This window comes from Tiliqua scincoides, chromosome 9 (assembly GCF_035046505.1).
Source record: "Tiliqua scincoides isolate rTilSci1 chromosome 9, rTilSci1.hap2, whole genome shotgun sequence".
In the NCBI taxonomy this organism is placed as follows: domain Eukaryota; kingdom Metazoa; phylum Chordata; class Lepidosauria; order Squamata; family Scincidae; genus Tiliqua; species Tiliqua scincoides.
The window spans coordinates 33,603,378-33,627,013 of record NC_089829.1 but is presented as its reverse complement, the minus strand read 5'-3'; the positions used below and the strand labels follow the sequence as shown (position 1 = coordinate 33,627,013).

Genomic DNA, 23,636 nt, shown 5'->3' with positions numbered 1-23,636 from the left:
AATTCATTGCTTAGAAATATAGGAAAAGGTGGCACACTTCAGACTTCCAGAACAGTTGTTTTCAAAAAGAACACAGGAGCAGTGGCGTTGCAGTAAATTCCAAATTCCCTTCTCAGCCTGGTCTTCCGCAGCTGCAGTATGGGGAGAATATTGTCCTACCTATTTAGCAAAATAGTATACGCAAAGCACAATTAATGCTTAAAAAGCTTTGTAGGAATGGCAAGTATTATTCCCCACAAGAACCACCCCAGAAAAGCAAGATTATGCAATCTGCCAAAACTTTTCACACATCTAAGCACTGCAAATACACCTTCTTAATTTAAAAGCAATGTGTTTAAGATTGTGTAACCAAGTAACATTAAAGGGACCATCATCCTGACATGCTAAGAGCCAAGAGAGCTGTTCCCCATCTGTAAAATTCTTTCATTTAATACAGCCGAAATGGATACACCACCATTCTACAAAAGAAACAAGCATTCCTATTAGTTGTGGTTAAGAGGTTAACAGAGGATCATGCGGTCAACACCCACCCCTTCCTTTAGTGCCTATGACTTTTCGCTTTTTAAAAAAGGGTGTTTAATATTATAAATACTATAATGAAAAAATGATCTACGTAAGCAAGTACAAAAGGAGCATCTCCATCCAATACACTCTGCAAAAACAGACAAAACTTCTCTGGGGTTCTGGATTCAAAGCTCACTCCAAGGAATAAAGATTTTGCTTGTGCAACATGTCTGCTGCTAAAAAAAAAAAGATAATAAATACACTGGAATTGTGCTAAAGCAAGAAGTGCACAAAACAAGGAAATGGGCGCAGAGAGAGCTGAAGCTACTTTAAATCAAGTCAGCCACAGCAAGCAAGCTACGAATCTTCTATTCCAAGACTACACCCCAAAAGTCAGTAGAGGAATGTTCCAAAGCTCCCTTTCCCATTTCGCTTGAACTGATTGCCCGTGATGGACACAAACATTTCCTGAGCCATCAGATCATCGTCAGCCTCTGTGATCCCCAAATTGCTCAGTCTTTTCTTTCGCAGGTGGGTTTTTTTCAGAGATATTGCCGACAGTTCGCTTACAATTTCCGAATTGTCCTCCATGTGCTTGGCGGAGTCTCCTGCTGTTCCGCAGGAGTCCAATTCTCTGCTGCCGCCCAGCTTGTTTTGGCCTTCACACCCAACCTCAGTCATATCACCAGCAGACTGGACAGCTTCCGCTTGTTCTGCGTCAGAAACAAAAATGGCATTAAATAGATTACTGACCACATCCATATATTGCCCTTCTGTACTTCTCTCAAGCGCTGGGTCCTTTCTAAATTAAGCCACTTCTGCCCAATGTTGCATATAAACAAGGACCAAATGCATACACCTGTGGGATGGGCAAAAATGGGTTAAAGATCTTAAAAACATATTCCTGTATTTGGCAGACTTGTCCAAAGAGTGCTTTTGGGGGGTTAGTTGGCTATACATGTACATATATACGTTGGCTATACATGTTAGTTGGCTATACTCTTGGATCCTTTGTTCTCTGCTGGGCTATATTATGTTTTTCACATTTTTATACCTCCCTTCATCCAAAGAACTCAGGTTGATGTGAGGACAAAAGGAGGGAAGGAATTATGTACAACAACCCTGTGAGGGAGGTGAGGCTAAGAGCTAGTGACTGGCCCAAGGCCACCCAGGAAACTCAAGGCCAAGAAGGAATTTGAACCTGGATCTTCCAGGTCTAAGTCCAACTCCAGAATAACTACACCAGGATGCTTCAAAGTAGATATTTTGACTGGAGCAAAAACCACATATAGCTGGCCACTGGCAGAGCAAAAATCTTCCTGTTTTGAAGTGCTGATTGGCTAAAATTTGGAGACTTGCAAGTCAGGAAAATTGACTGTATTTAACCATTTGAGAGAAGACAGAAAACAAGCTGCAAATCTCAGCATGCTTATTCTCGTTTTATTATATTTCCCTTTTGTGTGTCCAACTTCCAGTGCGTTTTGTATCCTATTTTGCAGTTTTGCAAAGTCACAGGTTGAACATATGGAGAAAGCCAGCCATCCGTACCTTTCAAGCTCTCTGGAGCACCGTCTTTTGCCAAGGAAGAGTCTGCAGGTTTCACCAAGACAACTCCATATCCTTCATTATTGTGTACAACATTGTTCACCAGGGTTATCTTGGGAATTTCGTAACACTCATCCAAAAAGTCCTGAAAAGCCAAGAGCGAGATCTTTCAAAAGGGGAACTTTTAAAGGAAGACACCTAACATCGCAAGGCCTTGCAACGGATTGAGAGAGATAGCGTATGAGAAAGAACTATGCCATTCACCCAGTCCATAAGAACTTGGATGTTTCATCCTAAGCCTGGCTCTCTACCCACTGATCATGCTGGCCTGACGCTAGAGGAGCAGCTGAGTTGAAAGTGCAGCTTTGGAGTCTGTGTAGCCATAGCAGTTCCAAGGGACACTGAAGGCAACAGGGCTGTTTCCTACTGTTTCAGCATATAGATCAGGTTTTTTCCTGTTTTTTTTTCCAGGTCAGGAGAGGCAGGTTATGTTTAAATTGCTGACTTTTTCAGGAAGAGGATGGGCAGAGATGTTCCTGCTCTCAGAATCAGAGTTATTTCAGTTAAGTAAGGAGGTAGAGGGGGCAAGAAGGTGACATGTACAAGGCTCTCATTGCACAGTCAACAGCAGTGGCAGTTCAGGGATAGGTGGAGGTATAACTCAAAAGGCTGCTGTTTTAATGACAACCAGTGTGAAAAAGCAGGAGAACAAGCTCAAAACTAGAACCCCAAACAGGCTGCAGTAAAGATCCAAAACAATCCCCTATAGACCCCCCCCCCCCCGCCTTCCTTTTGCAGTTGGCAAGAACAGAGCTGTCCATCTTGCCCCAGCTGAAGGAAGTCCCCAATCTACGGGACACAAACATCAGGTATAGCACGCCATCTGTGCTCAGCAGCTTATTTTAGCAAGGGGAGAATGTCCCACATGGCCACTTCAATAGCAGCATCAGCTGAAACACAAGGAGGACTGAGATGATGACTCGAATGACCAACACCACCCCTTACATTGCTTCCAACATTCCATCTCAGCCTGGGAGAACAGCATTGGGGGAAGAAGCCCTTGGAGGCATCTTAAGGACTAGGTTCTTTAAGACCAGTTTATTACCTGGTGCCATCCTCCGTTCCTTTGTGTCTTTTTTTTTGGCAGTTTGCTCTTTAGTTATTGCTGCTGGGTAGTCTCTTGGGTTCGGTGATGAATAGCTGAGAGCCACTTTGCAAGCTAATCTTAGCTGAAGAGCAGGATTATAAATACGCAAGATAAAGATCTCTGCGCAGAGTCATCAAGCTTATTGGGCAGCCATAGACAAATCTCTCTTGGCCTAGCCTGCCATCCTCTGGCTTGTTGCAAGGTTAAAGAGATCGATCAAAAGCCACCCTGACTTCTCAGGATATAGCAGGAAAAGAAATCTAACAAATTCATTCCCCCCTGTTAACGGGGGGGGGATAAAATCTTCAATCCAGTTAAACATTTACTGCGCTGTATTCAATCCGAAGTGCAATGTTTGGGGCGTTCAACATGCAAAGTGTAACTCACTTTTATTAAGATTCCCTCCTTGCAATGGTGTATCCCATTTCCCACCAAGGTACATGTGCTTCCGGGATAAATTTCTACACCAGCACCCTGCAGTTAAGAGGGGGGAAAACTGTATTAGTTAATAAGATCTAAGCACAGGATGAGATCCAATAGAACAATTCTGGGCAACAGAAGAGCTCAGAGAATGGTTTGATGGTACCCAGTGCAACCGTCCTGCTGAACATCATGGGTGCCACCTAAGTTCATGCAAATCAAATGGCTCCTGTAAGTTTAATTCATGTAACTGACTATGTAGTTGTGCTCTTCAGGGGTTGGTGGGTGTGAGTGATGTGTTTTTTACCTGTTTTCTTCCTGTGGCTCTGCCTACTGACAGCCACAGGCAAAAAAAACACATATATAACACCTATAGGATAGTAATTACACTCAATAAAAATGCTTTAAAATTGATTAAAGTATTAATTTGGAATAAAAACACAACACTGGTTTCAGTCCTTTTCTAAGGATCATACTGCCATCCATGAAAAAATAAAACTGCTTTAGACTGCCTCTAATTAAACGGCATCAGTGGCACACTCCCTTAGCAGCCTGCTCCTGGGACACCATGAATAACTTCACAGTGCATCAGGCAGAAGTCCATCTGGTGCACCTTGTAGCCAGTGATGTTGGATGCTGCACCTTTTGCATTTCTGCTTGGACATTTACTATCATTGGAGGCATTTTGGAGAAGCACCGTGCCTTGTCGATATCCAGTGGAAATTCATCAGGTGCATCTCTAGCAAATGGGGTGGGGGCAGCTGTTCAATTTCTGCCTTGGTGCATGCCTCCACAGCCCAGTGTCAAGCCGAAAAACCGAGGCAAAGCACAAGTTGCAGGGTGCCTAAAGCAAATGTAACATACAAGGCTGCACAAAGCCTCATAAACAGTAAAGTTTAGGTGATCCCACCTCCTAGACCTGCCATTTCCCAGGCTGTTCAGAGTTCAAGTGAAAACGGCAACCACCTCAATTCTCATCTTAAGCTAAAGAGTCTGATATTTTAGAATTTTATTAGGCTATCAGAAGCCCCTTATCTGAGCCTGAGGAGCTCTTTCGATCCCTGCCAGACTTTGCAATTTTCTACTAGGGATACCACATAACTCTTTATCTCCCCCTCCCTACTGTTAGCAGAATCAAATCTATGCAAGGCATAAAATAAAGGGGATTCCAGTTTATTCAAGTTGTAAAACGGAGCATTGCTTGACGACGGTAGCTTGATTTTTGACACAACATGGAGTAAATCTGTGGTTCTCAAATCCCCCCTCATGACTTGCCTCTCTTCATTTGCAAACACTTTGCAAAAGGAAGCTTTTCCTTCCTTGAGTTTTGAAAAAAGAAGCAATCAGCAAGAACCAAGACTCATAACTGCTAGAGGTGAGAATGTGAACATGGAGTTCTCAATTCTGCTTCCTCGTCCGTCCACTTCCTGTTAGTGTTTTCACTGTCACCTCCTGTAACGTTCCCTCTAGCACAGCAATTTTCAACCTATGTGTCATAGCACATTGGTGTGCCACAAATGATCCACAGGGGTGCCGTGGGAGTTTGGCAGAATGGCACTTATTAATAGGGCCATTGGGGTATGTGATCTCCGTGCCAGCAACACGGTATGCCCTGTCAATCGTCAAAAAACTGATGGTGCGCCTTGACAGTTTTTACACCTTGTCAGTGTGCCGTGAGATGAAAAAGGTTGAAAACGTAGAGTCGCAGCTACAAGTCTAGGTTCTCACTCTGCTTCCTGTTCTTCCTTTTGCAAAGCATTTGCAAACAACGAGACACAAGTCATGAGCATGATGGGGGGGAATTTGAGTAGGGTTTGCTGCTATCCCTGGTTTTGAGCATTGCAATAGCAGCAGGAACCTATACCCTGCAAATATGGGGGGGGTACCCATAGATCTACTCCTTCCCAACACTCTAATCCAGTGGTTCTCAGACATTTTAGTGCCGGGACTCATCTTTTTAGAATGACAATCTGTTGGAACCCACCAGAAGCGATATCATTAACCTGAAAGAAATGTCATGGCCGGAAGTGTCAAAGTTTTTAACACACTCCATATGACAAAATCAAATCTAATTAATTAATTAAGTAAATTAAAAGTTTACAATACGTATAAGTTTATAAATTCACTTAAAATAAAGATGAACCCTACAAATCCTCCCAAGCAGGGGCTGATCTGTTTAAAAAAATTCCCAAAACATCCCAAAGGCTCCCAATCCTATCCGCACTTACCCAGGAGTAAGTCCCATTGACTATCATTGGAAAAAACACACAGTAGCCTGCTAAAAAGTATGGATCTGTAACATGTCCCTAAATGCCGTCAAACTATGGTAGCATAAAGTCTAATATATTAAAAAAAATACACATTGAGATGAATGGTGACCCACCTGAAACTGGTTCATGACCCACCTAGTGGGTCCCAACCCACCGTTTGAGAAACACTACTCTAGTCCTTAGCATCTTACCTTTGCACCATACAAGTCAGAGTTCTTCATTAAAAGTTTGGCTGACGTCCGGACAGCAACTCCTGTCGTCTCACACTGCAGCACACAGTTCTCCAGAGTAGTTTTACCTTGGTGAACACCTGGGAGGAAGAAAAGGAGCATGGCATCCTGGGTTGATCATGCAGACCAATCACAGCACATCAATGTGCCACAGCACAATGGATGAAGATTGCTGCTCTAGGGAGTGAAATGGAGAAAGGACTATCTTGTGTTTCAACCAATCAAGCCTTGATGGAATAGAGCACATAAGACAGCTTCTTCCAAAAGTCCCTTCCAATGCTTATGTTCCATGATTCAAAAGCCATTGAATCACTTGAAGGATTTTTTTCCAACGGGTCTTCCATATCTTAACTAGTGCCCTGGATTTTTTCAGCTGCCATGCCATTTTCCACTAATCGTTTTCGCTATGCTGGCTTTTCCCAGTGTTTTCAGACAGCATTCTGTGCTTTGACTTTATTTTAATGGCATTTATATCCTGCCTTTCTTGCATGGCAAAACTCTGGGGTTGCCAGCTGGTCACCCATTCAGCACTAGACTGACTGAGCTTCAGGAAGACGGCTCTATCATGTGCTCCTGGGAATTGCAGCACACCTTGAGAGAATTGCTGCACTGCAAGTCTGCTAAATAAAACTTAATAGGGCATGTGGGGGTAGGGGAAAGGGTAGGTCCTCCGGATCACTGCAATGCTGAAGACCAACAAGGGCTGGGTTTGGTCTTCAGGCCTCCTGTTGCCCAACACTACATGAAAGGACAAAGTTTGAGAGGGGAAGAAAAAAGATTCTTCAGAGTAATTTATTAGGGACATGCAATTAATAACTTCTCCGGCCCAAGACCCCCTTTTTTGGGATGTGTGAATATATTTTCACATAAAAGGTGCTGAAATAATCTTGCTAGCCCATGTAACATTTGTTATTCAAATCTACCTCTCAATGATGAAATGTTAATTATCACCTACTCCAAAAGACAGAAGGGCACAGCCAACAAGATTATTGTCAAATTCAAAGTTATTGCGGGGGGGGGGGGGGGAGGGGGGGGAAGAGGAGAAGGTTCCCATTAGGATCAGAGGGGGGAAAATGAACAGGAGAAAAAAACTTGATATCAACATGGGTACGTATTTTCCTGACATGTTGATCTGTTCTAGCAAGACAAATATCAATAGTTTAAGGTTTTGCCTTATCTCACACAAATTAATAGACATGGAGAACAATTTCAGGTTAGACAAAAAAAGTGAAACTTTTTTTTAAAAAGTCTCCTCTGCTTTGGCAACACTATCAGAGAAAAAAGTCAGCCTTTAATAATTAGTTTGTTACAGTCATGGATTGCTATGAAATTAGCAAAAATCCAATTGTTTTCAATCAGCTTAAGTAGAAAGATAAAGAACTATTTATCATTACTTCTGCCCTCCATAGCCTGCCTTTCAAAAATCTTATTTCCCATACATCACTAACCACTATACCAGTGTTTCTCAAACTGTGGGTCAGGACTCACTAAGAGGGTCACGAACCAATTTCAAGTGGGTCCCCATTCATTTCAGTATTTTATTTTTAATATATTAGGCTTGGTGCTATCATGGTGTGTGACTGCATTGAGGGAAATATTACAGATCTGTACTTTTAACAGGCTACTCTGTTTATGCTTTTATCAATGATAGTCAGTGGGGCTTACTCCTAGGTAAGTGTGAGTAGGATTTCAGCCTAGGATAGTTTAAAATTTTCCTGCTTGATGATGTCACTTCCAGTCATGACATCACTTCCTGTGGGTCCTGACAGATTCTCATTCTAAAAAGTGGGTCCCGGTGCTAAAAGTGTGAGAACCACTGCACTATACTACTCTGGAGCTAAAAAGAAGGACATTGGATCTACTCAACTTGCAACCCGCCAATCAAATGAGGCCCCCAACAGTCTGCTAGGTGCAAAATAAGTCCTCCTTTTTTGCTGTCCCAGACAAGCAAGCTCGGCAATCCTTACATTGTAGTCCCAGGCAGGTAGCAGCAGCAGACATCTCATTAAGCCCCCAAGAGGGGCAACTTACTTGTAGAAGAGGCGGCTCTACTGTGGGGTCTGTTGAAGCAGCTGCCTCAGGCAGCAAAATATTTAAGCATTTTGGGTGATTAAGAGCAGGAGATATTTCTTGCATCCAAAGAACACAATCTATTTTTTAAGCTCTCCTACGCAAGCTATGCTGAAATGAACATTCACGGGGCCTCACGTAAGAGAACCATTCAATATATTCCATCCTACATTCATCAGCAAAAGGCAAGTACCCATTAGCAGCATCAGAAGCTCCAGAAACTTACCTAAGATGCCCTCCACTGCATCATGCTGGATGAGCTTCATGCTGGAGATTTTCACATCTGCTCCCGTACACTCAAGAAAAGCATCCCCTTTCCCCCGTTTTTCTATCACGATGTCATCTGGCAGGCCATAACCTTTAGAGGAAGTTCCAGAAAGGGGGGGGGAACTGGTAAGTTACTACTGCTCAGGAGCTTACCCTTAGGGTAAGTAATCTGTTACTTCAGTTTTACCATATGCCTATCTTGAAACAGCAGAGACTTCCAGATTCTTTTGTCAAGCTGTGGCTAAACAGATGCTGACACAGTCACACTATGCAGCCACAGATTACCGTTGGCCCTCCTTATTCTGGGCTCGGCACCCATGAATTTGACTAGCCGTGGGTGCCAACCCATGGCCAGAAGGGCTCAGAGACCTCCCAGTTGCAGTTGGAGGTCGTCTGCCCCACCAGCCACAGAACTAAATATCTTCAGATTTCAGTATCAGCTGGGGGTCATAGAACGGATCCCTCAAGATACCAAGGGCCGACTGCATTCCCACCTTTTACAGCCCTTTGTTTCTGATCTCTGCTGGAGGAGACATCAGCAATAAGAACAAAAGAAGTCCTTGTATCACAGCACTTAGTTTTAATCAAAGGATGATTCTTCACTAGGTTCTTCACCCATAATTTTTCTGCGAACAATGATTTTACAATCCAAAACGATTTTGGAGTATCGAATATTTACTTAGTCCAATAAACCTTCCATCACACACTTTCTAGAATTCCCTGCATAACAACTACATTGACCTACCTTACAGGGTGATTGTAAGATTACTGGGAAGAACTTACAAGTGCCCAAGACAGGGGCACCTATATAGCACTTTACAGTTCAAATGGTTTCACATTCCTGAGGTGCCATATAAATTCACTTTACTAGCTTTTTCAGATTACTGAAATAAGTTATCATACAACATTCATCTGAAGTAGGACAAATATCCCAGTATGACAGGTGGGGTTTTTTTTAGTAAAGCTACTCACAAGGAGACTGGGGGGAGGGAGAGAAGATGCCATCTACAGAATACCTGATCTGTATTTTCCAAGTTCAGGCGTCAGACACCTGTATTGTCTTCCCTGAATGGTAGCAGCTCCCTAGGGTTTCAGACAGGAATCTTTCCAATCCCAACCTGGCAATGCCAGGATTTGAACACAAGATCTTCTATATGCACAGGACCCAAGATCCAACACTGTCCTACTGCCACATCCATGCTACAGAAGCTCTATGCCAAGACACAACTGTTTAGTCTCTGCACACCCACCTCCCAGATGATTAAACACCCATCCAAAATTGTTAATAGCCAGCCTAATAAGAATATCACCCAATGCTTCTCTCCCCCCCCACCCGACTGCTTCCATCATTTTTTTTTTTTAAAGGGGGGTGAGAACCTAACAAGCAATAATGCTTCCTGGCACTTCTTCAATCACAGAGTCAACTCCATGTATCAACCAGATACAAGTATTTGCATTTTAAAAGCTCATGGCTATGTCTGGTCCCATCCATTTTAATATGCTTGCTTAAGATATGCCTGACCCCTTCAGCAGGACATGCTCTGTCATTTAAAAAAAAACACCAACACGACACCCACGTTCCCAAACCATCTTATTCTCACTTCTACCGATAACAAAATTTATTGAGACCCTTTATCCTGCAGGGCTCCTGCATGCCAGCGTGCTTGTTGATATAAATCGAAAACATCCGAGAGGTGGGAAGGAAAGCAAAATCATAATCAGAAAAACAAGACCATAAAAGGGGGGGGGGAGAAAAGAAAAGGCAAGGAAAAGAAATCAAGCCAAAATAGCAGGAAATTAAACCCTCTGCTTTCTTTCCATTAAGAAGTTTTGACAAGATAAAAATCCAGGCTGTGGCAGAAGCCGCCTCCGTGCGGCTACACCTGCCCTGCGGTGATATATCGGCTGTTATATTAAACAGCAGCACTGCAGCTCTTCTGGCAGACTTTCACAGGTGCACAGTGCCCTAGAGTGCGAGCATTACTGGGAGAAATACGAGGCAGCAATAAAAAGGGTTGCGGCAGCTTCATGGGACAAGAGAGCCGCATTCAAGTTCTGAAGTTGAGTCCTGGTATAAGAGCCGTGGGCTACGAAGCTTCAGAAAGCACTTACAGAACATCAACTCAGAGAGGAGGGCTGACAAATGCTGCCAATGTTCAGATGTTTTAGTGGGTTACATAGCCCCTGATTTTTTTTTTCACGTGACCGTTATTCTTCATGGTGCTTTACATGGTAATCCAACTATAGGTCACTGCCCCAAAGAGGTTGCAATGCTTCTGAAACAGCAACCAATGGCCTGAAGACAACTCTGCTTTTTCAGAAAACACACTTTTTATCTTTAAATCTAAAAGCCACCTTAAGTGCTTTATTTGAACTTATATACCACTTTTTCACCAAAAAAAATCAAAGCTGTTTCTATAACTTGCAGTGCAATCCTAGGCACGCTTACTCAGAAGTAAGTCCCATTCTGTCAAATGACACTTACTTTCAGGGAAAAGGTGCAAGGAATGTAGCCAAAAGAATAAGATGGTTCCCAGTTCCTGGATAGCTCACAGTATTTATAAAGCCACAAGCAGACACCAGCAAACAGTCATTGGTACAGACATTATAAAAGAAAAAATGCTTAACATTGACAAAGCATGTTCCGAGCACACAAAGTGGTTCACATGCTTTATTCTGATGCTATCCTTACAACCACCTTGTAAGGAGAATATGAATGATTACCCCCCCTCCCCATATTGCAGATGGGGAAGACTGAGGCTGAGATGGAGTGGCTTGTCCAAGTGTGGCTGAGGTGACATTCAAACTGGGAAAAATTCTAATAGATCTTCTCTCCCTGCCTACTAAATATATGAGGACCATCACTTTAAGGTGCCTCTTTGTCCAGTTGGCAGGGTCAATCTTAACAAGGCAATGCATATATTCACTGAATAAATGATACATTTTGACTCAGTAGACAGAAGGAGGGGAGAGGATAGGAGGAATGGGGGAAAGACAAGTATTTGTTGCAGTTACACATACTTAGGCTTGCTTACAGTTCAGTATGGGGGCTAAGGGATTGTGCCAAATTCTTCAGAATAGGTTCCAAGAAGAGATTTGAAAGAAGCAAGAACATCAGAATCATGCAGGCATTTGTGGAAGCAATTTCAGGCTCCCTGTCACTAGCAGAAGAGATAACAAATTCTTTCAATGCCAATAAAGGTTCTTGAAATCAATCGATAACAAATTCCCAATTCAAGAACTTACTGGGCTGGTGATCCTCTTCACTTGGGGGTGGAACAGGCCCATGCAAAGCACATGCTCCACGTGGAGGGCTGAACGTGACCAATAACCCAATCCCAACCATCTTTCCATCGCCAATGCAGCCACAAGGTAAGGGAATGAATGTTCCCTTACCTTAAGAAGGCCTGCTCTCTCCCACCCACCCCCCACGCCACACACACACAGCAGAATGCAGTGCATGCCCCCTTGACATCAGTACTGGAGAGCTGGTTAGGACTAGGCTGTAAACCTAGTTTGTACAGTCTTTCCCCACACCCAACCCCTTGAACAACAGTCTCTCTCATTCTCTCTCTCACACACACCCCCCAATGCAGCACACCTGCATTGCATATTTCACGACACACACAGCAGGGCAGAGGAAAACATTCCACTTTTCCACTACACAAAAACTGCTCACCAGCCAGGTGGCATACAAACTGAACCAGCTGTCGCTGGAAAACAAGCAGACTAGCAGAATTTGTTCAGGCTGCAGACTTTCGTTTACCTTGGTGCCAGATTTATGGATCTCCAAGCACAGAAAATACATTTCCCCACACAGTGCCACAAATAGGGCATGTAGGCTTACCCCTCTCTCAGCATTGCTCCCCAACAACCTATGCTCAGAGACACACCAGGGCACATGCCTCTGCACCTGGAGGGAGCAGAGAGCCAGTGATAAACTTGGCTTCCATGGATTTTTCTATCTCCCAGTCATCTAAAATGGTGATCATCACCATGACCTGTAGAACACAGGACAGATCTGTCAAGGGTTCACGCCCGAGACTGCTAGGTAATTTACTGGCTGAATAGTAGCAGGCCTGAAGCCTTGGCCTGACTAAGCCAGCACAGCATCCTGGGAGCAGAAAGGATGATGCAACATCAGGTGATGTAGACCAGGTGACTGCTCCCTGTGTGTGTGTGTGTGTGTGTGTGTGTGTGTGGCAGCACATGCTAAGGCAGAGTGACTCTGCAGATTTTACTGCTCTCTGATTGGCTGCCACACATATATATTCCAGCAGGAGCAAGCTGGGTTGTGGGAGATGCAGAGTGGATTTTGTGCCGAAAGCTATGTCAGTGTGATCAGTGATTCGTGTACCATTTGTACAGTTCGGACTGTTGCTCTTGTAAATATTGTACATAGTAAAGAGGCGTTTGGTGGAGGACTTCTGCCTTGTGTCGTCTTTGTCGCCGGGAGTGTGCGCTCCGACCTTGGGAGATAGGCAAGCCGAGCAACCTGATAGCAGCTAGCTGCGTGAACGTCTTCTTCGTGAGTTGAGGAGTACGTATATGATGGTGCCTTGACCTGGCTTATTCCTTTTGTAACATTACCTGCATTCCTGAAGAAGACCTGCCGTTCAGCGTCTACCTTATCACTGACAAGACGTCACTTTTTAAACAGAAAGGCAGATAGCCTCTTAGCAGGCAGAAGCTCTTACCTTCTAGCGCTACAGAGTCCGCGATATGCAACATTCCCTCGACAACGTAGTGACCAGGGCAAACGACAATTCTGTCCCCTTCATAGCAGGTATTCACAGCAGATAGCAGGTCACTGTGGAACTGGGGAGAAAAAACAGACTAAAGTTCATTCGTGAAGGGAAGGAGAAAAATGAAACAGTATCATTCCTGTTTTGGGTAGCTCAGAGTTTGTGGAGCACCTGAGCTCAACCATGGGTGTCAAAGACTCAAAGATGCAAGTAAAAGGATGCGTGAACTTATGATACCTTTTTCAAAGTCCATGTAGCTGAGCTTCATGAGTAAGAGCCCTCCAAAGGATCAAGCAGAAGTCTTCTCTACTCTGCTACAGCTGGAAGTGCTGAGAACCAAATTTAAGACCTTTGGAGCACTTAGGACCTTATGAGGTCCTTATGACCTACTCAGCCATGAACTATTGCCCTCTCCTCCAAAAATATATGGCAGGGAATTTGAAGCATTTACTTAAATGAACTATGGAATATAGTTGGCAACCTTCAGTCTTGAAAGACTATGGTATCGCGCTCTGAATGGTGGTTCTGGAACAGCGCCTAGTGTGGCTGAAAAGCTTCCACACTGAACTCTGGAAGCAGCCTTATTTATTCATTCACATATGGGTTCTGAGCTATCTGCAACAGTTCAGGAGAGAGACCTTGGGGAGCTGGTGGACAGCTCAATGAAAGTGTCAACTTAATGTGCAGCGGCAGCTAAGAAGGCCAATCCATGTTAGGGATCATCAAAAAGGGGATCTATCTATGCATAATTATCTACATTGAATAGCAGCCATTCTCCAAGGCACAGGCCTTTCCTAGTCCTATTACCCATATACTTTATAACTGGAGATGCCAAAGATGGAATCTGGAACCTTCCACCAGCAAAGCATAGCTCTACTACTGAGATATAGTCTCTCTCACTCTCCTCATGTCCAAAATGCAGCATGTTAGACATGCAGCTGCAGACCATTTTTCAATCCCACCTTGATTAAAAAATGAGAAGTCTTCAAGTTGCCATCCTGATAGAGCTTCACTGTTTTGGCTTAGCTCCCAAAGAACCTGCAGCCGATACAACTTGCAGCAAGCGTGCCAGTGTAATTTCTTGTTTTACATTCCCTGCATGCCAAGAAGCATCAACTGCTTTCCACGACAGAAAGTCTCATGTGCAGAACAAAAACAAGACAAGAAAGGCAAGAAGTGAGGTTCCTGGTCCATTTCAGGCTCACGTACCTGTATTTCTATCTCTCCATTGCAAGGGTCTTGAGAAAGCTTGTCCCGGAGCAGACACTGCAGCAGGCTTGACATCATGGTGGTAGACACAACATGGGTGATCGTGGTACCGGACGGGCGTGCTCCTTTTGCTTGGAAGCCAGAGTGCTTCTGGTACCCAAACACATACCTTCAATAAGAACAAGTTAGCCCTTCAGTCTCCAGCATCCTTAACCACATAAAATCCATAGATAGATGGTACACTTAGGCTGGCCAAGGCCAATCAGGAAAGCCCAAAGTTGCACTTCAGATGGGGAGACAGGTCTGCCATAACAAAGAAGGAGGGGAAGCAACAAGGCATCCCTGTATCATGCCTGGTCCCAGACCCAGCTAAGAATACCCTTCCCAGGAACATTTTCTATTTTATTCTAAATGGCAGGATGACATTCAGCTGAATAGCAGAATAATGAGTCATCCAATAACTCAGGAAGCCCACCCAAATCAGGCCATTGCTCCTTATGGATATTATCTATACCCGGTGATTACCAAACTGAACCCACAGGGGCACCGTGGGATGTCCCCAGTGACCTCTCTTTCCCAGCTCTCCTGGCACCACACAAGCGGGATCCTGTGCAAGCCAAGATGGCACATCCATCTTCATGCACCATCCAATATGATGGCACCAAGGAGAGCTAGAAAGAGGCTGCCATAAAAGAAGTGTGCAATGACCATGGTAAGTTTGGGAACCACTATGGACAGTCTAGGCTCTATCTGGAGATGCCACAGGTTGAATCTTGGACATATTGTCTCAGAACTCTGCCACTGAGTCATGGCCTTCGATCACTAAACCCCTTGACACACCTAATATCTACCTTAATAGAGGGTTTTCAATCAGCTTCAGCTTTTGTTTCAGGTGCTCTATCCTGTCGTACAGCTTCATCCCTTCCACCACAGAGACATTCTCCGCTTCAGAGTCGGAATCGCTGCCCGACAGGCTGTTTCTGAGGCCTAGGAACTGACGGTAGAGCTCCTCACACTGGGAGACGAGGCTGTGGTACTCTTCAATGAGTGCAGAGGGGACGCGCTCTTCAAGGATGTCATAGTATCTGAAATTCAGTTAGGGGGCGTTTAAGAGGAGGGCCAAGGAAATCTCAAATAGGTTTGAGATCCCTGAACCAAGGCCATTTGCAGGCTAATTTTAGGATGATCATAGCAAGCTGCCTTTAAGACTATTGGTCCACCGTACTTGGTATCGTCCGACCAGAAATGGCTCTCCAATGTTTCTGATAAGAATTTTTCTTCCCTGTAACCTAGAGATGCCAGGTATTGAACCTGGACCTTGGGCATACACAGCAGATGCCCCGAGTCACAGTCCCTTCCCAGTTGTTCAGTATAATTAGTTCCAACTGCAGTGTTTCAAGTTGAACATATTTCCCACTGAACATGGGTTCACACCATGAAAATGATGTACTCTAGGTCTAGGACAGGCAAAAGACAAATACTTCATACAATAAATCATTAAGCCATGGCAAAGGTAAGGCGATTGCCATTGTTCAGCCCACTTTCGACAAATGAATCTACCAACAGATTGACTTCAACCATGGTAGCCAATGGTATGTCACTGAATCATCAGGGATCAGCAGTGGAAGGACAATCCACACACAATGAATTGTCCACAACAGGAAAAAGACCAAGACTACCCAGTCATCGGTCTGATCCAGCGACGGGTCAGAAGAATGCAGAACGTGCACAGAAAGGTTTGCAGAAAGCTAAGAGCATCCAAAGCAAATCAAACACATGAGTATTATCTATGAACAACCGATTATGTCTCACTCTCTATGAGAAGAAGTTCCCCTTTTATTTTACACAGGTATCATTCTGTTGTCTTCTCTCATTCGTCTGTACGTGCCAATTTAGCAAATTTTGCACATTTACAGCAAGGATCTCCTTAGGTTCCCATGTGTCCTAAAAGTCAAATATTTTGGTATGGTCTACTGTACACTCTACAACGACAGAGAACAGTAGAGCCAGAAATGGGAATTTGGCCAAAGACTTGTTTATCATAGTTATCTAAGGGCAGAGTCATTGGCTATGAGGCCCCAGGGACAGAAATCGACAGTGTGGGGGGATGTTACAGCGAACTTTGCAAAAACAGTTGGGAAAAGGAGAACAAAATTCAGCTTTATTTCACTGAGATGTATGTTCCTGAGCCATCCCAGAGGGACTTCTAGCATCTGAATTTATTCCAGCAAGGCTAGAATTTAAAATGTTTTCTTGCCTATGAAATTCCACACTCAGTTTTGCAGTGCCATCTAGAGGACTACATGGGGTATGCATGGGATGAACATCTCCATAAACTCCTTCCCTTCAGCAAGATGTTGAAAATAAAAAAATTAACTGGGAAGACAGAAAAAAAATCCTTTATTTTAAAACTACTTGCAGCCAAAAAAAAAAAGGACTTGTTAATTCACACTGATTTAGGGAATTTATTCTCTCTTTCTCTTGCTGCCTTTTAGTTCTCATCATCCCCAAGGGTCACAGCAACAGCGGAATTGGCAGAATTTCTGTCAGGATCCAGACCAAGAATTTTACACCTCTTGACTCCTTGGTCCACAGTTCCCTGTCCAGCAAACTTTGTACACCTACTACAAGTCCATTTGCCCTCCTGTCTGTGAGTCTTGTTTCATTTTGGTCCAACCCTATTTTTCCCCTTATCTCCACTACCCATCACAAATTCAGTCCCTGTCTCCTCTGTCCTTTTCCAAGTACAGTGCGCCCTCAGTATCCGCAGGGGATCTATTCCGGACACTCCCACCCGCCGCCGATACCAAATTCTGCAGATAATGCAATTACTGGGGGGGCCGAGGGGCAAGTGCCTTCCATGAGGTTGCCTTCCTTCATCTTCTGAGACCCCCCAGCTGTGGGCTCCGCATCTGCAGGCACCCAAATCCATGAATGCCAAGCCAGCAGTTAAGGTGGAACCACTATATACTTCCTTAACATTCCTGTTACTCAAGCCATTTCCTAGTCGGCATTCTCTTGCCTTTGGCCTCTCTGTCTTATATTTTCTACTATTGTGCCTCCATCCCTGTCCCCACCCCAAAGCCACCCAAAGGTGATGGCCAAGAGGCCCACAGCAATTCCTGAACCTCAATACTAGTGAGAGCGGCAGCACCTAATGCACCCTCCAAGAGAAAGCAAGAGCACTGTGGAGAGGTCCAACACAGAGCACTGGTCCAGGATCCTCAACAGCCTGGCACCCAAACTATCCTGTATGAGGTTTTAAACCTAGCCAAACTGACAGCTGCTCCTTCCCCCACACAAGCCAGCCTGCAACTCCTTTTATCCTTGAACAAAAGAACATTCCAAGCCACCACATTTGCTGTGCACCAGAACTATGTCAGAAACCTTCAGTGCCTCAAGCACAACACAACACATAGCCCACTGAAAGCTTCAAACAGAAGCCACCCAAGTAGCATTCAACTCTAAGGGGTTCAAAAATGTTTTTTATCAAGCACTCACAATCTGAGCCGAGGTTCAACACATCTGACGAAGTAATCAAAGTCGTCATCATCCTCTTCATCCCAGCTCCGCCAAATGTGCTTGTAGAAAAACCTTCAACACAGACCAAATTAAACAATGACTCCTTCAGACCTTGCTGATGAAGAGTTATAGTTGCACACAGATTAAAAGTGAACGCATTCCAAAACATTGCAACCCATCTCAGACTCCTGAATCTTCCTCCATGATAGAATATCAATCTCAGTCTCCCTGAGCCTCCATATACTAGATCAGTGGCTTTCATACTTTGCACACTGACTTATCTGGTGAGGAACCTCTCCACATTGCAGAGGGTTCCTAGGCATCTCCTATGAAACATGCAATGCATAATTCAATGGGATTCATAACCACAAGAGGTAGCGATGGCCATTATCTTAGATGGTTTCAGAAGAAGATTTAGAAGGCAAGAGATTTTAGAAGAGGATGGTTAGAATATGGACAGGGATCTTTCCCAACCCTACATGGAGATGTCAGGAAATCAGAGATCCTTTTGTAAGCTGCCATTTAGATGCAGGTCTTTCCTATCTCAAAGAGGCAGGACTTGTGGTATCCCAATCAGAAGAGAGTTTCTGGGCCTTAGGCCATGCAGAGTTTCTGGGCCTTAGGACCAATTGAGGAGGGCCAGTCAGCGCAGCCAGCTTCTAAGAGCTAGCTACTTAAAGCACTCCATGACTGAGCCAATGTATTTAGTTCAGGCAGCCCAATCGGTTTCCCTGCCCCCACAGGCCAGTGCAGTCTACCTGACATGCTCAACAGCCAGCGCCGTCTGGTCAAACTCCCCCGATTCATCAAATACAACCCACAGCTCCTGCAACGGCAACTGATGCTCCTTCAATTCCAAAAGCTCTTGCATGCACTCCAGGGTGAAGGCCTCTCCTTGCGTCTCACAAAAGAACGGCTCGCTGAGGCGCACCACGGCCTTCAGAGTCGAGTACTCCACATCGACAACCTAGTGTTACAGCAACAAATAAGTGGCACATTATTCTCTAGTACAGGGGTGTCCAAAGTTTTTGGCAGGAGGGTCACTGTGTCGGGGGATGGGGAAAAAAGAATCAATTTACATTTGAAATTTGAATAAATTTACATAAGTTTACATAAATGAATATATTAAAGATGACCTTATATGAATGAACGAAGGTCTTGCAATAGCTCAAGGTCTATAAAAGGCCTTGTTACAAAGCAAGACTGGTCTTTCCTTTGCTGCCGCTGCTGCATCACAGACGTGAAACTGCAAGCAGTGGCAGGAGCCCTCATCCCACAGCTCACGCGAGAGGTCAAACAGTTGCCTTCATGCTAATAGCAGTTGCGTCAGGCCAGTGCGGGCTCCAACAAATCTCCGGAGGGTGAGAGGCTCGTTGGAGACTGGGGGCTCCCTGAGGGCCACACTGAGAGTCCTCGAGGGCTGCAAGTGGTCCCCGGGGTCTGGGTTTGGGCACCCCTGCTCTAGCACAATAAAAAAGGAAGAGGCCAAGCCACCCTCCCCCCCAAAAAAAAACTTACACAAGAGATTACCTTCTACAGCAGCAATTTTCAACCTTTTTCATCTCACAGCACACTGACAAGGCGCTAAAATTGTCAAGGCACACTACGCTGCCAGTGGGGGCTCACATCCCCCACTGGCCCTACTAATAAATGACCTTCCCCCAAATTCCTGTGGCACAACTGTGGACCACTCAGGCACACCACAGCCTGAACTGTGCCACAGCAGAGTACCTGAAAATGGCTGTTCCATGGGGTAATGATTAAACCACAGTCTTATTTATGCACCATGGTATCATTTTATTTCTTACACTTAAAAAAATTCAGATTTTTTTTGTCCAACAGGAATATGAGAATCCTTACATTTGACATTTGTTACCAGTCAGTATTCTACACTCTCACCAGTTTTCTTTCATCTCTGTTCTTGTAAACCATATGCCTGCTAATGCGCTTTACAATTATCTTGCTTAGTTCAGATAGTAAAATCTTGATGTTTATAAGAGAATTCTGTTTCTAAAAGCTCAAAAAACAAATATCAAGTATATCTACATGGTGTTATCTTAGGACAAAATTATGTCTGCAGGGCTCAAAATTCAATTTGGCAGGACATCTCATTGCTAAGAACTGGACAACAGCATTTAAACTAGCACTGGATTAAGGGCCCAAACCTATCCAATTTTCCAGTGCTCGTGCAGTTGTGCCAGCACTGCATCCTGTAGTGGAGAAGCAGTCACTGGGGCCTTCTTAAGGTATGGGAACATGTGTTCCCTTGCCACAGGGCTGCAGTATGGCTACATCAAAGCTAAAAAATTGGATAGGATTGGGCCCTAAGCTGCTAGACCTCAAGGTCACCCAATGATGTTGGCTAGCATTATGTTTCAGACTTATTCTTCAGGCAATGAAGAATTAGCTGCCACAAAGTAAGATGGCTGCTAGCCAGGGGGATTAGACAGATTCATGGAGCAGAGCAATTGAGGCTAGTGGCCATTGAGAGACCTAGACAGAACCTCCAGGTTCAGAGACAGTTATGCCTTGGGATGCCAGGTTTTCTTTGGGGGAGAGGGGGCAAAGAATAGCAGGGCTTATGGCTTCAGATCATGCCTTTGGGCTTCTAGATTGGGACTGGAATACTAGATGGGTGTTTGGTCTGACCCAGAACTATTTAAAAGCATACTGCCCCAGTGTGCAGCAAAGTCCCTCTCACAGAACCCATTTGGGCTCCTATTTATAACATCTGAACTATAAAATGCACCTCCACTTGCTCTGTGTTTGATAGGAAACAAACACCTAAGGGAGCCCAAGGAGCCCTTACCTCCACCAGCACCTCAAACACATTGGTGCGCCAAATTGCCTGCCAGCCAGATGGCTCAAGGACCTTCTCCAAGTACTCCGCTGTGAATTCTTTCACCTCCAGGGCCTTGCAGTCAGCTAAAAAAACCAAGATCAAGAATGAGTTCACCCACCACAGCAAGAGCACTTTTGGTGAGCACATCAAAGGGAAAGCTGTTGACTAAATTAGCACTTTGCCCAGCAGAGAAACAGCAGTTGCAATTCAGAAATGTTTTACATTACTGGATTGCCTTACAAACCACTGGGCATTGAAAGAGGTGGGCTAGGCCAGACTTGCAAAATTAGTCATTGACCTGCCTGTTGCGAACACAGACTGCCTCCAGGAGGTCAAGAGGGAAACTTAACAAAAATGGGGCCATTGCTTCCTTTAGGTCACAAATGACTAACGGGCTTCTGGGTGAAAACAGCTTTTTTCCACTATCTTCATCTCACAGCACACTGACAAGGCAGTAAAACTGCCATCAGTTTTTGGGCAATTGGCAAGGCACACCATGCTACTGCTAGGGGAACTCACATCCCCCTATGGGCCTACTAATAAATGACCCCCAAACTCCCACAGCACACCTGCAGACCATTTGCAGCACACAGGTTGAAAATCGCTGAGCTAGAAACTTTGGTGAATTATTGGCCACCAACCGCCAACTGCAGCGCAATCGCTCCAGAGCTGGGCCATGTGCTTTTTCTGAGCCCTAAGACAGCACTCACCCAACATGTAGTCCTGATATGCTTTGAATCGCTCATAGAACAAGAGATTGTTCGTCTTGAAAGTATCTGGGAATAACACATTCCCCTCCGGCACCAGCCTTTCCAAGGTGGTCCCTGGCTTGTCACGACTCCCATAATCACTGCAGCTGCCGTATTCACTGCCATCGCTCTCTTTGGCCTCACCTTTGGTTAACGGGGGGAAAAGTCATCATGCCAGCATTTGAAAAACGGCTCACCAGTACAACAATGTCTGCCCACATGCATTACTTTTTTAAAATATTGTTTTGCAAGTGTTCATCAAGAAAATATCATGGACAGAAAAAATAAACACAGGTTGCAATCCTAACCACATTTTCCTGAGAGTAAGCCCCATTGAACAAAATAGGACTTACTTCTGAGTAGACCTGGTTAGGCTTGTGCCCACAGTCTATCAATGAATGGGTCCAACTGCCTTCTGTACAGAGCAGTGGTTCTCACATATTTAGCACTGAGACTCACTTTTTAGAATGAGAATCTGTCAGGACCCACCAGAGGTGATGTCATGACCAGAAGATCAAGCAGGAAAATTTTTAACAATTCTAGGCAACAATTCTACCCACACTTACCCAGGAGTAAGTCCCACTTACTATCATTGGTAAAAGAATATACATAGTAGCCTGGTCTGTAACATTTCTCCAAATGAAGTCACATACCATGGTAGCAACAAGTCTAATATATTAAAAATAAAATATTGAAATGACCCACCTGAAATTGGTTCAGGACGCACCTAGTGGGTCCTGACCCATAGTTTGAGAAACACTGGTATAGACACTATACCACATTCAACCACTAGATGAGGTGCATACTGGAATCTAATGGAATGAAATTATAGTTATTTAACAGCATAAAGATGGGAAATAGGATTTAGGAGTTTTCTTTCCTTGTTACAAGGCATTTAAAGGTAAACCTTAGTATCAGCGGTGCATCAAAACAGTGGATACCAAATCAGTGAGTACCAAGGCCCCACCTTATAAATAAATAAAATGTTATTTCTTTCTAAATTCCCTTTTTAAAAAGTCTGGTGAATCTAGGTGTATCCTGATACAGTAGCAATTTTCACCCTTTTTCATCTCACAGCATACTGACATGGTCCTAAAATTGTCCAGGCACACAATCAGTTTTTTGACAATGGACAAGGCAGACCATGATGTTGGTGGGGGCGTTCGCATCCCCCAATGGCCCTACTAATTGTCCTCCCCCAAACTCCTCCCCGCAGTACACCTGCAGACCATTCATGGCACGCCAGTTGATTGAAAAGCACTGCTCTACCAAGACCCAACTAGGTTTACCAGTTGGTTTAAAAAGTGTGTCCTGGTGCTAAAATGTTTGGGGACCACTGGCTTAGAGGGCACTGCAAACTGGTAGCTAATATTGCAAGTGGGGCAGTGAAAGAGAGACATGGGCAAATGCAAGGGGGGGCTATGGGTGTGTGCTCCCCAAAACTGTCATGCCAGGTGGAAGCAAAGTCAGACACCAGGGGAACACCCACTGGGCCTGAGTTAGAATGGGAGCCCGGTAGAATGGTCTACCCGGTAGGTAGATACAGGCGCCAAATCCAGGCAGGAGCCCAAGTCTATCCACCTAGGAAAACCTCAGCCATGAAGACCGTAAGCTCAGTTGGAAGCCTAGGTCTACCTGGCAGGTAGATCTGGGCTCCAAGTTCAGGTGAGAGCCCAGGTCCACCTGCCCAGGAAAACCTCAGTATGGAGATTATGCTCAATAGAGAGGCCAGGTCTGCCCAGCAGGTAGATCTGGGCTCCAAGTCCAGACAGGAGCCCAGTCTACTGGCCTGGTAGACCTGGGCTCTGGAGTTAAGATAGTGCTTATGTCCGTCCCGTCCCCCCCCCCCCCCCCATCACTGGATCGGCCCCTGGAGAGGAGATCAGTGTTTACCAAGCATAAGGTCTTCAACGGCTCCCCCTGGCTCAGAGCAGCTGACATCCGGAGGGGGCTCCAAGGGCTTCTCTTCCCGTCCGTTGCCGCCCTCCTCCACCACCAGGAGGGCAGTCACCGTCTCCTCTGGTCGGGTCCCATGAGCCGCCGCCGCCGCCGCCGCCTCCTCCTCCGGTTGTAGCTCCGTCACCAGCCCCGCCAGCTCGGGCTCCTGCTCAGCCAT

At 44.9% G+C, this 23,636-nt stretch overlaps 1 protein-coding gene across 1 annotated transcript; it reads right to left on the bottom strand.

Moving 5' to 3' along the window:
* Positions 1-455: 455 nt before the first annotated feature.
* On the bottom strand, positions 456-23,636 carry SHCBP1 (SHC binding and spindle associated 1). Its single transcript, XM_066637964.1, has 13 exons — positions 23,414-23,636; positions 21,482-21,664; positions 20,739-20,854; positions 18,688-18,896; positions 17,909-18,001; positions 15,259-15,492; positions 14,408-14,576; positions 13,151-13,271; positions 8,413-8,544; positions 6,078-6,196; positions 3,584-3,670; positions 2,053-2,194; positions 456-1,217 (listed from the first exon to the last, which is right to left on the bottom strand). Exons 1-13 carry the CDS (start codon positions 23,634-23,636, stop codon positions 898-900), a joined length of 2,148 nt encoding a protein of 715 aa, XP_066494061.1. The 3' UTR covers positions 456-897.